This window comes from Prunus dulcis, chromosome 5, assembly GCF_902201215.1.
Source record: "Prunus dulcis chromosome 5, ALMONDv2, whole genome shotgun sequence".
NCBI lineage: Eukaryota > Viridiplantae > Streptophyta > Magnoliopsida > Rosales > Rosaceae > Prunus > Prunus dulcis.
The window spans coordinates 12944901-12958089 of NC_047654.1; the positions used below are offsets into that span (position 1 = coordinate 12944901).

Below are 13189 nucleotides of genomic sequence, written 5' to 3' on the forward strand. Positions count from 1 at the left end.
TTTCTATTTACATATACACATATACACTTCAAATCTCAATCTTTCTTTTAATTTGCCTACATATGTGTATCTCAAGGAACTTCATCTGTTGAAATTAAGGAGGGGGTGCACTTTCCTTCTCTAACACAAAAAATAAATTAAAATTTGGGCATTTGTAATTCAAACCTGCCTTTTCTTTTGTTTATTAGTCTTTACTTAACCTCAAGTGAAGCAAACTTCACATTCTCCACACAATTATAAAACTAATGGGACTTCATTTATAGATCTTCATTTTACTGATATAGTACATATACTTCGAATCGAACTGAGAGAGATAGAGTCAAGTATGGTTTTTGCTTATCACACCCAAATTAATTAGCAGATCCCCTTAATCTTAGTATCTTCTCCAATACCCGATTGTCACGTGTCAGCTCGAAACGTTAACCCTATCAGTTATAAGTTCTTGTAACTTACTTATGTACACTTGTGCTGTCACGGAAAAATATATGTTCTCAAAAGAACCCAAATCGTGGAACAGCTAGCACAATTCTAAAACGCTCCTACCTCTGCAGCTAGTTGCAGAGTTTAATGTAACCTTCACTCATTTCATTCACCTTTTCCTCGTTACACACATAAATTAATACCAACCAAACCTTACGCTCCTCATACCTCTCCCCTCTTCCTCTCTCCCCAACTATATATAAATTCCCCTCCATAAATAAAGTTCCAATCTATCAATCTCTCTCTCTCTCTTTTTCTCTCAAGCTCTCTAAAGATGGCTCAATTGCGTGATCTGAAAGATGAGCTTGACATTGTGATCCCAACAATCAGGAACCTTGATTTCTTGGAGATGTGGAGGCCTTTCTTTCAGCCCTACCACCTCATCATTGTCCAAGATGGTGACCCCTCCAACACCATTGGGGTCCCTGAGGGCTTTGACTACGAGCTCTACAACCGCAACGATGTGAACAGGATCCTAGGTCCCAAGGCCAGCTGCATATCTTTCAAAGACTCTGCATGCCGCTGCTTCGGTTTCTTGGTCTCCAAGAAGAAGTACATCTTCACCATCGATGACGATTGCTTTGTAAGTCTTTCGTGCTTTATGTTTCAGTTCACACGTCAATAAATAATGTGTCAGTATACATGTAACTAACATACATTACGTGATTCTAGCGAGTGCTCTATGTTGATGTATTGCATAAACGTTTTTTTTTTTGGTTGAGAAAAATTAAAGGTGGCGAAGGAGCCTAGTGGGAAAGAGATAAATGCTTTGGAACAACACATCAGGAACCTGTTGACACCATCAACTCCATTGTTCTTCAACACACTCTATGACCCGTTTGCGAACGGGTCGGACTTTGTTCGCGGGTACCCATTTAGCTTAAGAGAAGGTCTGCCCACTGCTATTTCTCACGGGCTTTGGCTCAATATCCCTGACTATGATGCCCTAACTCAGCTAGTCAAGCCTCGTGAGCGCAACACCAGGTTACAAATTTACAAGAATAACCCATGATCTTCTATATATCTATGCCTTGAAAAACTTCCATGCTTTTTCTTATTTTTCATTTTGGGTGTGCTTAAAATAATTTCGGATTGAGATTTTTTAGCTCATGTAGGTATGTGGATGCTGTGATGACAGTCCCCAAAGGAACCCTTTTCCCAATGTGTGGGATGAACTTAGCTTTTGACAGGGAGCTGATAGGCCCAGCCATGTATTTTGGGCTCATGGGTGATGGCCAACCCATTGGCAGATACGATGATATGTGGGCTGGCTGGTGTGCCAAGGTAATTTTCCATGTCTTTTATTTTTACGATAATGCTAGGATACCAAACTTGCGCACCAACTATTTGAGTTTTAAAATGATCTGGCGCTTTATAAGTCAATATTTTATGCATTTTTAATAAAGAAGCTAGGTAATATGGTTCAATGGACAAGGATGCTAGGTTATTAAATTGGACGGATTATATTAGTTAATGATTTAAATCTACATGAGATGAGATGAGACCTTGGATAATGACATATTTTTTGTTTTTTCAGGTGATATGTGACCATTTGTTGCTAGGGGTGAAGACAGGGCTGCCATACATATGGCACAGCAAGGCAAGTAACCCATTTGTGAATTTGAAGAAAGAGTACAAGGGCATATACTGGCAGGAAGATATCATTCCATTTTTCCAATCAATCGCGCTCCGAGAAGAGTGTACAAGTGTCCAAGATTGCTACATTGAGCTTGCCAACAAGGTCAAGGAAAGGCTTGGCCCTATTGATCCTTACTTTGAGAAGCTTGGGGATGCCATGGTTACTTGGATTGAAGCCTGGAATGAGCTCAACCCACCACCACCAGCACAAACTGCAACTGTGGCTCATCCAAATGTTGCCATGAAAAACTAAGGCCATGAGCCCTCCTCTAAATTTAAAGCCAATTTGGCCCTTGCATATGTAATATGTTATAATTTTCTCTTTCTTCTGTTCTCTTAAGTATTTATGGATTTTTATCTTTCTGTATTATTAATTGAACTTAAATTCTATCTACAATACAAGGTCGCTATACATAAGATGACTCTAGGTTGAGGGTGAGTGAGGTGTTTGATGAACAGAAACAGAATATTCATTTTCCTTGGTCATTTTGACAAAGAGTAAAAGATAATTATTGTATGTGACAGTAACGTCCTCAATTTCGTATACGTGCCGACACGAGTTTTCTTTACAGGTAGGATCTTCTCATTTGGAGCAGCCGCTGTCAAATTTTTCTTCGTAGCTAGTGAAATTGGACGTTTGGCCACTACAGCCGCCCACATTTTTCTACATGTTTCACATTTTCACAAGATTCATGAGCCGCCTTCATTGGTCCCTCGCAATAAATACGTGTGGTACACTTCTTAGTCATAATTCATATCCCTCATATTAGAGATGGAGCACAACCAAATACTTTTCCTGGCTTTACCAAAATCATCAGATTCAGCCTCTCCTAATCTTTCATCAAACCCATCAAATATTTCTCAAGTGTTTCCTCGTTTTCACTTTGACAGCGCAGGCCTAATGAAGAAAGAAGCAAAAATTTATCAGCATTGTGGAACCTCTTATGGTTCAGTGGACAAGATGAAACCCGGCAAGAAAGAAGGTGGCAAAGAGACCAAGAAGCACAAATATGCATTTCAAACAAGGAGCCAGGTTGATATACTTGATGATGGGTACCGATGGCGAAAATACGGGCAAAAAACAGTTAAAAACAGTAAATTTCCTAGGTTAGTTCTGCTGGCTCTCATCAAATAGTTTTCTTGTGAATTTGTGGTATTGATCTTTGATCTAATTTGGGTATGTTTGAACATCTTATCACAATAATCACATAGACTAAACCACCATTATATCTATCTTTATATGCATGCCTTTGATAGAAAGCAAAAGGGTTCACTTATCAACTACTTAAATCCTGGAAAAAGAACAGCAACCACCCACTTGATAGAAGATCTTCATTGACTAGTAAACAATAGATATAGAAAAGCTCTTTGATCTGTCACCTGGAAGTTAGCATGATACTCCTTTGATCTGTCTATATTGAACTTTGTCAAATTTCTGGCTTGTTTGTCGAATCTATCACCTATAGCTACCTTTTACAGTTCTGATTTATTTTGCAATGAATCTTCTGTGAAACACACAATGAACCAAGAGAGAAAAACCCAATAAAGACCAAGAAGTTTTGGATTCTTGTGATGAAGTTATGATATATTGGTTCTCAGTTCAAGTGCTAAGAATGGGGATCAAAATTGGAAGTTTTCTATTTCTAAATCAAACACTGTTAGAAAACTACCAGCAATTTATTATTAGATTTGTAAAGTTTATACCTAAGATAGTCCTATAAAAAAATGCACTAAAACACTTGATTGCTCAAACCTGCTCTGTAACTTCATCTTTGTCTAGTTCCATGCTTCACATAATGCTTGAAATTTCCTTCTGTTTCTGCAATGCCTTAGTCATCTTGCTCGTTCTAGTAAATTGGTTTTTCAACTATTTGATGCAGAAGCTACTATAGGTGCACGCATCAAGGGTGCATTGTCAAAAAGCAAGTCCAACGCCTTTCGAAAGATGAAGAGATTGTTGTGACGACATATGAAGGAATCCATTCACATCCCACTGATGAAACTTCCGCAGAAAACTTTGACCAGATACTGAGACATTTACAAACATATAATGCCTAATAAAGCAGGCAATATTGCCACCATGTCACATAGGGTTGGAGGGTCTTCAAAGGCAAATGGTTTTTGATGCTATGCTGTGCAAATTTGCTTGATATGCAAAATACAAGTCATGCTATCAGGCAACGATCTGCTAATCAAAATGGAAAGACAAATCTTATACGCTTGTCTTACATGCATCCTCTTTTGAACAGTTTCTAGAAAATTTTCTTTCCTCCTTGCTTTCATGTTTCTACATAAGCTTTTTATTACTATTATAAGATAAATCTGCTGAGTCACTGCTTTGGAAAACTACCATTTTCTTGATTGTGAATATGAGTAAATATCTCTACACATACATAGATAGATAACACTCCAACCACCACTAAAGGGCTCTCTGTTCTTCAAAAAGATTATCAAATCTTCACTCATAAAATTGAGAAGGAAAAAAAAAAAAGATTGGTTCATCAAGCTCCATGGAGAAGAGGATGAAGCAAAAAAGCAATACCTAACCAAGATGAATGAGGCATATCATGTTGGGACTAGAACCACCTCATCTACATTTGGATATCCAGCAAAACCTCTGATAAAGAAAATTGCAAATCCAAGTAAAGTAATGGCAAGCCAAGGCATGATCATAGCCATGCACCTTCTTCCATTACCACCTTCATTTTTGTTAGCAACCCTTTTCTCTTCCACACTAACCAATTTTATTCTTGCCTCTATCTCCACCTCTCTCTCCACATCCTCATCAGACAAAGAAGAAGATGAAGAAGTTTTAGAACAACCCTGAAAGCAAACTGCAATCTCTTTGCTCTTACCAGAGCCATCATCATCATCACCATCAGAATCATCAAAAGACACTGATCTCACCTCACTCTCTTGCGCCAAACCATTCCCACCGCACCATATCCCTTCTGTTCCTCCAAAACACATCTCTGTTTCACATTCCTCTGCCTCAAAAAGCCTCCTTCCCTTCAACTTACCACTCTCAATGGCTGCCCTTCTCTCTCTCCTAATCTCCTCCACCACCAAATCATTGGTCCTCACTCGCCATTCTCCTTGGGAAGGTGACAGTCCATGTTGAAGTGAAGACATGAGGTGCCTTGGAGAAGTGTCAAGGAGCTGATCAAGATTTTTCACCATGGTGAAACTTGATGAGTTGGTTGAATGCCTCCTCTTGCCGCTTGGGTTAGACTGTTTGTATGAATCCCAGTCTTGCTGCAAGTTCATGAACTGCTTCTGCAGTTTGGTCACACTTTCTTTTTCTTCTTCTACTTGGTGAGTTTTCATGGTAGGGCGCTCTTTTCCCTTTTGGGTTTTCATGGTAGGGTCCCTGTGAAATTGTGATTTGCTTGTTTTTTGAATCTTTTTTATTGAATTTGAATGAAGGGTAATCTGTATCAGATAATTTGGTGGGTTAATTTTGATTTTCGAAGACAGTCAAAATGACTTCCACTTGGATAAGAAAGAACTACCCACGTTCTCATCATCATTTCTGTGGATTTTGATCCTTGGTGTAATTGGGATGAAGTAGGAGACTGTCCTATGATTCTTTGTATTAGGAAGAATTAATCCGGGCCATTGAATCACTAATCAGATTTTATAGTAGCAAATTAGATAATTATGACCTTTGTTATGCTGCCCTACTGGTTTCTTTTTCTGTTCTTAGGATCCGATTTCTTTCTATTTTCTGTTTCTTTTTCTCTTTTTTGTTTTTACTTACTTTACTGATTAATCTAAAAAAGAGAGAATCCTTTTTACTGTAGAATTATAGTGCTTTTTCCTTACCATTTTAAAAACATTTTCTTTATTTCCTCCAATTTGGGGAAATTCATCACAATCTCACACTAAGAACTGTTTTTTATTATTTTAAAAAAACTACAACTAAAATTTGTCCATGATCGTCATCATTTTTTTTTCCTTCTAATAATCATGATCCTTAAAAAATCATGTCCCAGATACTGAGAGAACCAATAATTACTATTATGTTCATTGAATTTAGGGCTGCAGTTCAGAGTCTATGCAGCTATAGTGGTATTGTACTTTCCATCCCCTTTCCTTCTTGGACTTTATCAGACAAAATTGATTGCTTCCCCACCACCACCCATGACCTGATGACCACAAACAACACTTTTCCCCCCAGAAAGATATACGGCTACGCTCCCATCGAGTTTCGTGCACCAACCAATATGATGTCATATTTCGATTTAAACAAATGAATAAAAAGTTCAGGTTTTAGCCATGGTTTTGATTGAACTTGTTTAACACATGACCATCCACTGGATGTTACAAATTATGATTCATTTAACAACACTGCAAAAGCTCAAGAAGCACAAAAGGAGAGGTAGAATTTTTTGAAGCTACACTACAAGCAAAGATTAGTACCCATGAAAAGGGGTCAACTCTCTTAAAAATCTATCACCAACAACCTGAAATCCCTATACGGCAGTTAGGACATCTCCTACTTTCCTAGCCCTTCGATCTATTTAAGTTTCCCTCTGCAAGACTGCTCAGCTTCAAGGCTTCCCTGATACGTCCTCTATTATGCCCTTTCCATCCATAGCGTCGAAGAAGAAGAAATTCTTGAGGGGGTCTCCTTTGCCTGATATTGCCTTAATGACCTCCTGAGAAGTTTAATACCAAAACATTACGAAAATGTCAATATGTGGTAACTAGCACTTTTCACTAGAATTTTATTTTGACATATAAACATTTCTTTATCTATAATAAAGCAAATGGATAGGTAGCGCACCTGTCCGAGAATCCCCCCAATGATGGGACAAACTGGAGGAAATTCTCTTGTATCAGTCACCAGTCTTTCGAGGAGGACATTTGGGATATGAGATTCGTTCAATGACTGCAATTTTGTTACAATAGCAAGCTTAAGAAGATGCAGAACACAAAAACAGTAACGAGTTTCAAGTACACAAACAATAACAAGTTTTAAGCAGGCATACCTGTGCCTCACAGAGCTCCTTTTTCAACTTCACAACAGCAGGAAGATCTGCAATTGATAATTCTCCAGGTTTACGTTGCTCAACTTCTTCAAACCTTTCTATTACTGCAAGAAAGTGGGGATAATCTTGATAAATTTATTTTAACAATAAATGGATGGTAACCAATTCATACGATTTATACGATTTAAGGTTATAAATAGATGGTAACAATCAATTCATTCTAGGTGTAGTAGAATTGCAGCATGACTATTAGACTAGAAAGAAAGCATCAATATGCATTCTGGTGTTATGAAAATGATATGTACATCCTCATCCCTTTGGTGAAAGCATTAGTCTTCTCTTCGAGTTCCAATTTAATCCTCTTCTTCTTTACTAGTTTGGTAATTGTAACTCTTTTTTTTTTAAATGGCAATAGTTCATCACTTCTCATACAGCAAAGTATAGCTTTGACACTTTCCTGGGAAGTACTCTCGTATCTCCTTTAGTAAAGGCATTAGCTTTCTCGTCTTCTTCTTTAATCTATTGCTAAATTTCTTTTTAACAACTTCTTTAAAAAACAAATTAAAATAACAATGACAATAGTTCACCACACCTCGCATAGCAAAGTATAGTTTTGAGAATTTCCTGGGAAGTGCTTTCCAAGGTACTGAAATTGATTCCTGTAATGTAAGATGCATAACACACTCCATCATTAGTAAGTTAAACGTAAATGTGATCCATTACAACACAATTTTATATATAAAAAAATTTATAACTATATGAGAAAAAAAAACAAAACAAAAAATAAATTCCATACGAGACCTCAGTCCAAAAGAAAAGACAGATGGTAGCCCTAAATGCTTGTTGTATGAAGAATGGTTTACCATATGAAAATATAATCTTGTGGTCTTAATTTGATCAAGAAGGTCTTATATTTAATTGTCACCCAGAAAAAAGCATAAACAAGCATCAGCAATTGGAAAAAGGTCTTGGGAAGGTTAGCATGAGAATATTCTGAAACTTAATACATCCTAAGGAAGAACAATGACAGACCAAGTCATACCTCAAAACTTGGATAATGTAGTTCGCATTCGATTGTTTCCTCCCGTTTTTGCTGTTAAGAAAAACAAGAAAATCATTCATGCTCCTGTCATTACAGCATTTTTGCTGAAGATGCTTAAAGGCTATACTTCTCAACGTACGTGCAATCTAAAATTTCATAACCAGTCTAGTGTATGTGCAAACCAATAGCACTTCACTGAAAACCTTCTTACAGTTCTGGCAATGACGGTCATTAGTGCATCAGCCATAAAATGAACAAAGAAACTGGTCAACTACAAACAATGATATTAGAAAGAGTGTACGAAATCAAATAAGATCTTCACCTTCGAGTATTTGTGGTGTTGCAGATCAACAAATATTTCACCACAAGAGTCTCTACAGTCAACTGTATAAAATGCCACACGCTTCGATAACTTTCGGCATTTTTCATTTATCAATTTCTGCAAAATAATGAGAAAGGAAATGGAACTCATCAAAAATGGATGTTTTAAAAGGTTAAAATTAAACATCAAAGAGGAAGGGTATGCACGGTACTTTAGTTGTGAAGGAGCAACAACTGACAACGACGACATCAAACTTACTGTAGAACTCTGCTCCGAAGCTTGACAAATCACCTGTGAGATCAAAATGAGGTATATTCTTAGTTTCTTTCTCTTCTCACTTAACTTGGACCAGAAATTACAAATCATTGTTTAACTAGCCTGTCTTTAGTGCCATAAAATATTATAACCATCAACACCAGATTTGATATAGAAACTATGCAACTCAAAAATGATGTTAAACTTAATAGTAAAAATGGTGAACCAATAATATTGGAAATTAGTAGCACTAGAGGCCAGACCTTTTTCTACAGAAACACGAACCATCGGATTGAAATCTTTCAGAGAATCGCGACAAAGTTCAGTTAGAGTTTTCCCGGCACACACATTTTCATCAGAAGGTATCAGAAAGTTGGCAGAAAGCGCTTCCTCGGTCACAGCCCGATTATCAACCAGTGTCAAACTACCAACTCCGGCTAGTACAATATTCTTGCAAAACTACCCAAAGAAAAAGTGCAACAAGCATGAACATGAATGCACCTTAAGAACCTAACACATGCTATCACCACCGATAAAAAAGAAGGTAGATAAAGGTGTTGAATTACCTCAGCAATAGTTCCAGTAATTCCACAGACTAGTATATGAGCTTTGCTCAGTCTAAAGCAAATAAAAAACAATTTTTTTAGCTCAAAACTAAAAACAAAACAAACAACAAAATTAATTCATGAAATATATGTTTTATAAAAATGCTCACTTTATATCCTGTGTGTTTAACTTTATAGTCACATATATGTACGTACCTTCTCTGGGCACCAGCGCCCCAAACCCTAATTTGGCGATCGTAAAGAGCAGTCTCCTGCTCAGTCAACTCCTCGCCGTCCATTCCTAACCGCAACCTGAAACCTTTGAAAATAAAAAAATTCAAATTTCAAACTCGAAAAGTTTGGGTGTACTGAAAAACCCTAAAAAACAGTTACTTACACAATTGGTGGGGAAGGTGGAGCAAGAAAAACCCTAGATGAGCTGAGAATTTGAATTACTGAGAAAACAGACGGACAGAGACACAGGGGCTCAGCAGTAAAATCTCCGGAATTGTTTGATTTTCGAGGCAATATTCGGAGTTTTTTCATTTTATTTAGACCCAACCTGGATTGGGCCTTAAAATTCGGTCACAGATTGGGCCTCATTTCATACTCTGTCTCCAATTGGGATGTATATGTTTCCCAAATATTTGGGTTCATATAAAATTACCTATAAAAAATAGGACTGAAATGCAAAAAGGTCAATCAAACTGGACCCGCCTAATTGTTGGAAACTAACTGTCCATGTCCAATTTGCACATACTGTTTGCTGAGGCCCAAATAACTGACTCTTTTAACCAGACCAGTGTATGGTCACATCCATTTTATTGCGCCTTTTGTTTTGTTATAATTGGTCAGCATCATCAAGTTGCTAAGAAAAATGCTAGAGCGTGCACGACTGTTGCTTGTACAACTCATACTCTGATATGTTTTCGTTTTAAATTTATTAAACTATCAAATATAATCTTATGACGGATCATTTTGGGTGCTTATGCAACTTGACAGTGGCTCAAAGGTGCGTTGACGTTCCTTGTGGTGTTTGGAGATTGCTGAGTGGCAGTGCCCTTCATCTTGGCGCTTTCGAACTCTTTGTTGTGTTTGATGTGAGATCTTGTTTGCATTCGATATTGTGAGGTTTTAAAATTTTGTTAATTTTGATTGATTTTTAGTGAATCGGATGTGAATTTTATATATTCAAATAATTACGTATATTTTATACTTTGAATGAACTCGTAACATATATTTTCGAACACATCTAATCTATGGTGATAGGTGAATAGGTGAGGAGTTGGATCTTATCGAATGTGTAGAAAAATCAAACTGAAACTGCTGTCCACGTAATGAATAAAAGTACTCACATTCACATGCTTCCTCCATAATGCACAACAGTGCTTTTTAGTCCCACTTACTCCTGCAGCAAATTTTTCAGATGAATCAATAATTTCACCATCGCTGGGTAAAATTATTAAATTTTGGGGTCAGTGAATTTGCACCTGCAAAATAATTAATGAGTTGCTTTTGATTTACTGAATTATTGGACAATAATTGTTGGGTTCTTGGCATATAGTTATTCCGGAGCAACTCATCATCTGAGTAAATTATAATTATAGATACATAATTTGATTATGACTCTGGAACAACTGATCATCCAAGACTATAATAAATCCACAATTACACAACATTACACACAATAGAGTGTCATTTATCGGTGGTGCACATTGCTCTAGTCATAGGATCAAAGTTCGATTCGTCTTTTTTTTTTCTTTTCTTTTTTTTTTTTTTTAAATGTAATTGAAAGCGAGTGATTCAACGTATCACACATAAGTTGACACAATATATTTGCATAATACAACAAGAAAAATCGCTATTACCATCACCATTACCACAAACTTAATTTGGAATTGCCCTCTTAAGTGAAGTCATTGTCAAAGTAAGGTAGCTATGACTATGGACGTGACTCCATCATTGAACAATCATCCATCATTATAATTGCAAAAGAATATGACGCGTGAATGGTATGAAGAACAAATAAACAAGAAAAACGATTGCAATCAACATTACATTAGCAACATACGGAAAAAAAAGAATAAGATTGTTTTTTTTTTGGGTAACCATAGAAAATGGGATTATCTTCAATCAAATACTAATCTACAAATCAATATAATTAAATTAGTATAAAATCCAAGTACAAATTAGAATATGTATGAGTCAAAATATTAGTATAAATGTGTCAATCGCGTTCATGTGGAGATGAATGTACTTTGAGACGTAGGGAGGCTGACGACGAAAGAATTGATGGTGCGATGGTGCCGACAAGTGAAAACAACACATTAGGATCTTGGGTTTTTTATAAATTTTATTTATTTAAATTTTATCAAAATTGGATTTCAGGGGATGGAGGAAGAGGTGGACAGGTCGACACGTGGCAAATAATTAAACCTTTTCTTCCACTGTGGGAAAACCTTTCCCCCTACAGACAGAGTTTGGTCCCACTGACATTCGCAATTACAGCTGCCACACTGACTTTTGGGTTGTTGCAGATTTAAAGGACTTGTCTAATGTCTCTCGTTTCTGTAGCATGACTCTTTTACCCTTCAATTATTACTCATATTACTACTCTTACTCATGAGAACGTTACGGACATGAAAAATAAACGAATCGATAATGATCAATACTCATTCAACGTAGAGTTTAATTTCCCAATCCTACATACACGTCAGCCATTCCTTTTAATTAAAAAAAACTTGTCTTTTCATAAACTAATATATCCCTTTCAAATATATTTGATATTTTTTTTCCCTTCATATAAGCGATATTGAGTGTGGGAAAAATTAAACTTAAAACTTCTGATGTATGAATAAATGCTCGTAACAACTTGAATTACAAGCTGCTTGTTATTGCCATTCTTATTTACTATGTGAAACATTCTTAATTAATATATAAATAATTTGTGGGTGGATACAATTTTATGGTGATGAATTATGCCAACAAGCCTAAACCACTATTTTTTATGCGAAAAAGAAAGTTACAAAGCAAAGCCTCTTTTACACGCATGTTCAAAGAGGTCAAACAGTGTCACTATTGTATTCTAAACAAGCGTAAACTACTTGTTTACCTTTTTTTTTCTTCAAGGTTTTATAAAAGTGATTTTGTTCCTCAAATCTTCAAGAATAATAGTCATTAGCGCATCTCTTCAAACCTACCTTCAACGTGTTTTCCACTCTACCAAAATATCATTTACGAATTTTCTTTTCTTTTTTCTATATAATTTGAGCTAAAGTTCAAAATCGATAACTTATTGCATACAAACCTTCTTATATTTCATTTCATAATGTTATAAGAGATTTCAAATTCAAATATTTCCCTTCTCCCATTGTGTAAAAGAAATTTTTATATAAATATTGCCCAGCGAAAAAAAAAAATACATAGATACTCGGTATGCTACATATAATGTAAATGTAATGACAACTTCTTTTTCTTTTTGAGAAAAAAGAAATACATAATTTAGATTAATAGAAATGCAGAAATAGGAGTTTGAAGGTGTTCGGTGTCTGACAGCGCCAACCTTCCCCTTCCTTTTTCTTCCTTGTAAGTTGTATGGGCCTTCAACAAATCATTACATGCACGGCTCACGCGCTCTGCTCCCAAACACTCCGAAGACCAACAAAATTCCAACTAAGTTTTTTGGTTATCACATGGATCATGGACCACAACCACAAGTCTATAAAACCATGGACTATGGTTTATGGTTTACGGTTTATGATCCATAAATAATTCCATATGAAAGCAGACTCTAATCTAAATTTACAAACTTTTACTTTTATTAATTAGTATAGGTATTTCAATGGTATTTGTGCGTGTGCATTTTCCTCCCTCCCGTTGAAAAAAAAATAAACTCAACCTATGTAAAATAAAT

At 36.2% G+C, this 13189-nt stretch overlaps 4 protein-coding genes across 5 annotated transcripts; 2 read left to right on the plus strand and 2 right to left on the minus strand.

Annotated features, from left to right (window-relative positions):
* The first annotated feature begins 742 nt into the window (after window positions 1–742).
* LOC117627690 (UDP-arabinopyranose mutase 1-like) lies at window positions 743–2685 on the plus strand. Its single transcript, XM_034359891.1, has 4 exons — window positions 743–1063; window positions 1214–1464; window positions 1596–1764; window positions 2018–2685. Exons 1-4 carry the CDS (start codon window positions 755–757, stop codon window positions 2369–2371), a joined length of 1083 nt encoding a protein of 360 aa, XP_034215782.1. The 5' UTR covers window positions 743–754; the 3' UTR covers window positions 2372–2685.
* An 80-nt stretch (window positions 2686–2765) lies between these two features.
* LOC117627689 (probable WRKY transcription factor 43) lies at window positions 2766–4467 on the plus strand. Its single transcript, XM_034359890.1, has 2 exons — window positions 2766–3225; window positions 3999–4467. Exons 1-2 carry the CDS (start codon window positions 2891–2893, stop codon window positions 4174–4176), a joined length of 513 nt encoding a protein of 170 aa, XP_034215781.1. The 5' UTR covers window positions 2766–2890; the 3' UTR covers window positions 4177–4467.
* Window positions 4252–5755, minus strand: LOC117627688. Its single transcript, XM_034359889.1, has one exon. It carries the CDS (start codon window positions 5476–5478, stop codon window positions 4684–4686), a length of 795 nt encoding a protein of 264 aa, XP_034215780.1. The 5' UTR covers window positions 5479–5755; the 3' UTR covers window positions 4252–4683.
* Window positions 5756–6355: 600 nt separating this feature from the next.
* LOC117629195 (SUMO-activating enzyme subunit 1B-1-like) lies at window positions 6356–9791 on the minus strand. 2 transcript variants are annotated; one of them, XM_034361704.1, is made up of 11 exons: window positions 9674–9791; window positions 9493–9588; window positions 9298–9349; window positions 8995–9190; window positions 8688–8767; window positions 8477–8593; window positions 8155–8205; window positions 7705–7771; window positions 7113–7216; window positions 6908–7012; window positions 6356–6779 (listed from the first exon to the last, which is right to left on the minus strand). In XM_034361704.1, the coding sequence occupies exons 2-11, from the start codon at window positions 9573–9575 to the stop codon at window positions 6672–6674; spliced, it is 963 nt and encodes a 320-aa protein (XP_034217595.1). In that variant the 5' UTR covers window positions 9576–9588; window positions 9674–9791; the 3' UTR covers window positions 6356–6671. The 2 variants fall into 2 exon arrangements, with proteins under 2 accessions (XP_034217595.1, XP_034217594.1); XM_034361703.1 differs by having other exon boundaries at window positions 9493–9595.
* Window positions 9792–13189: the final 3398 nt, after the last annotated feature.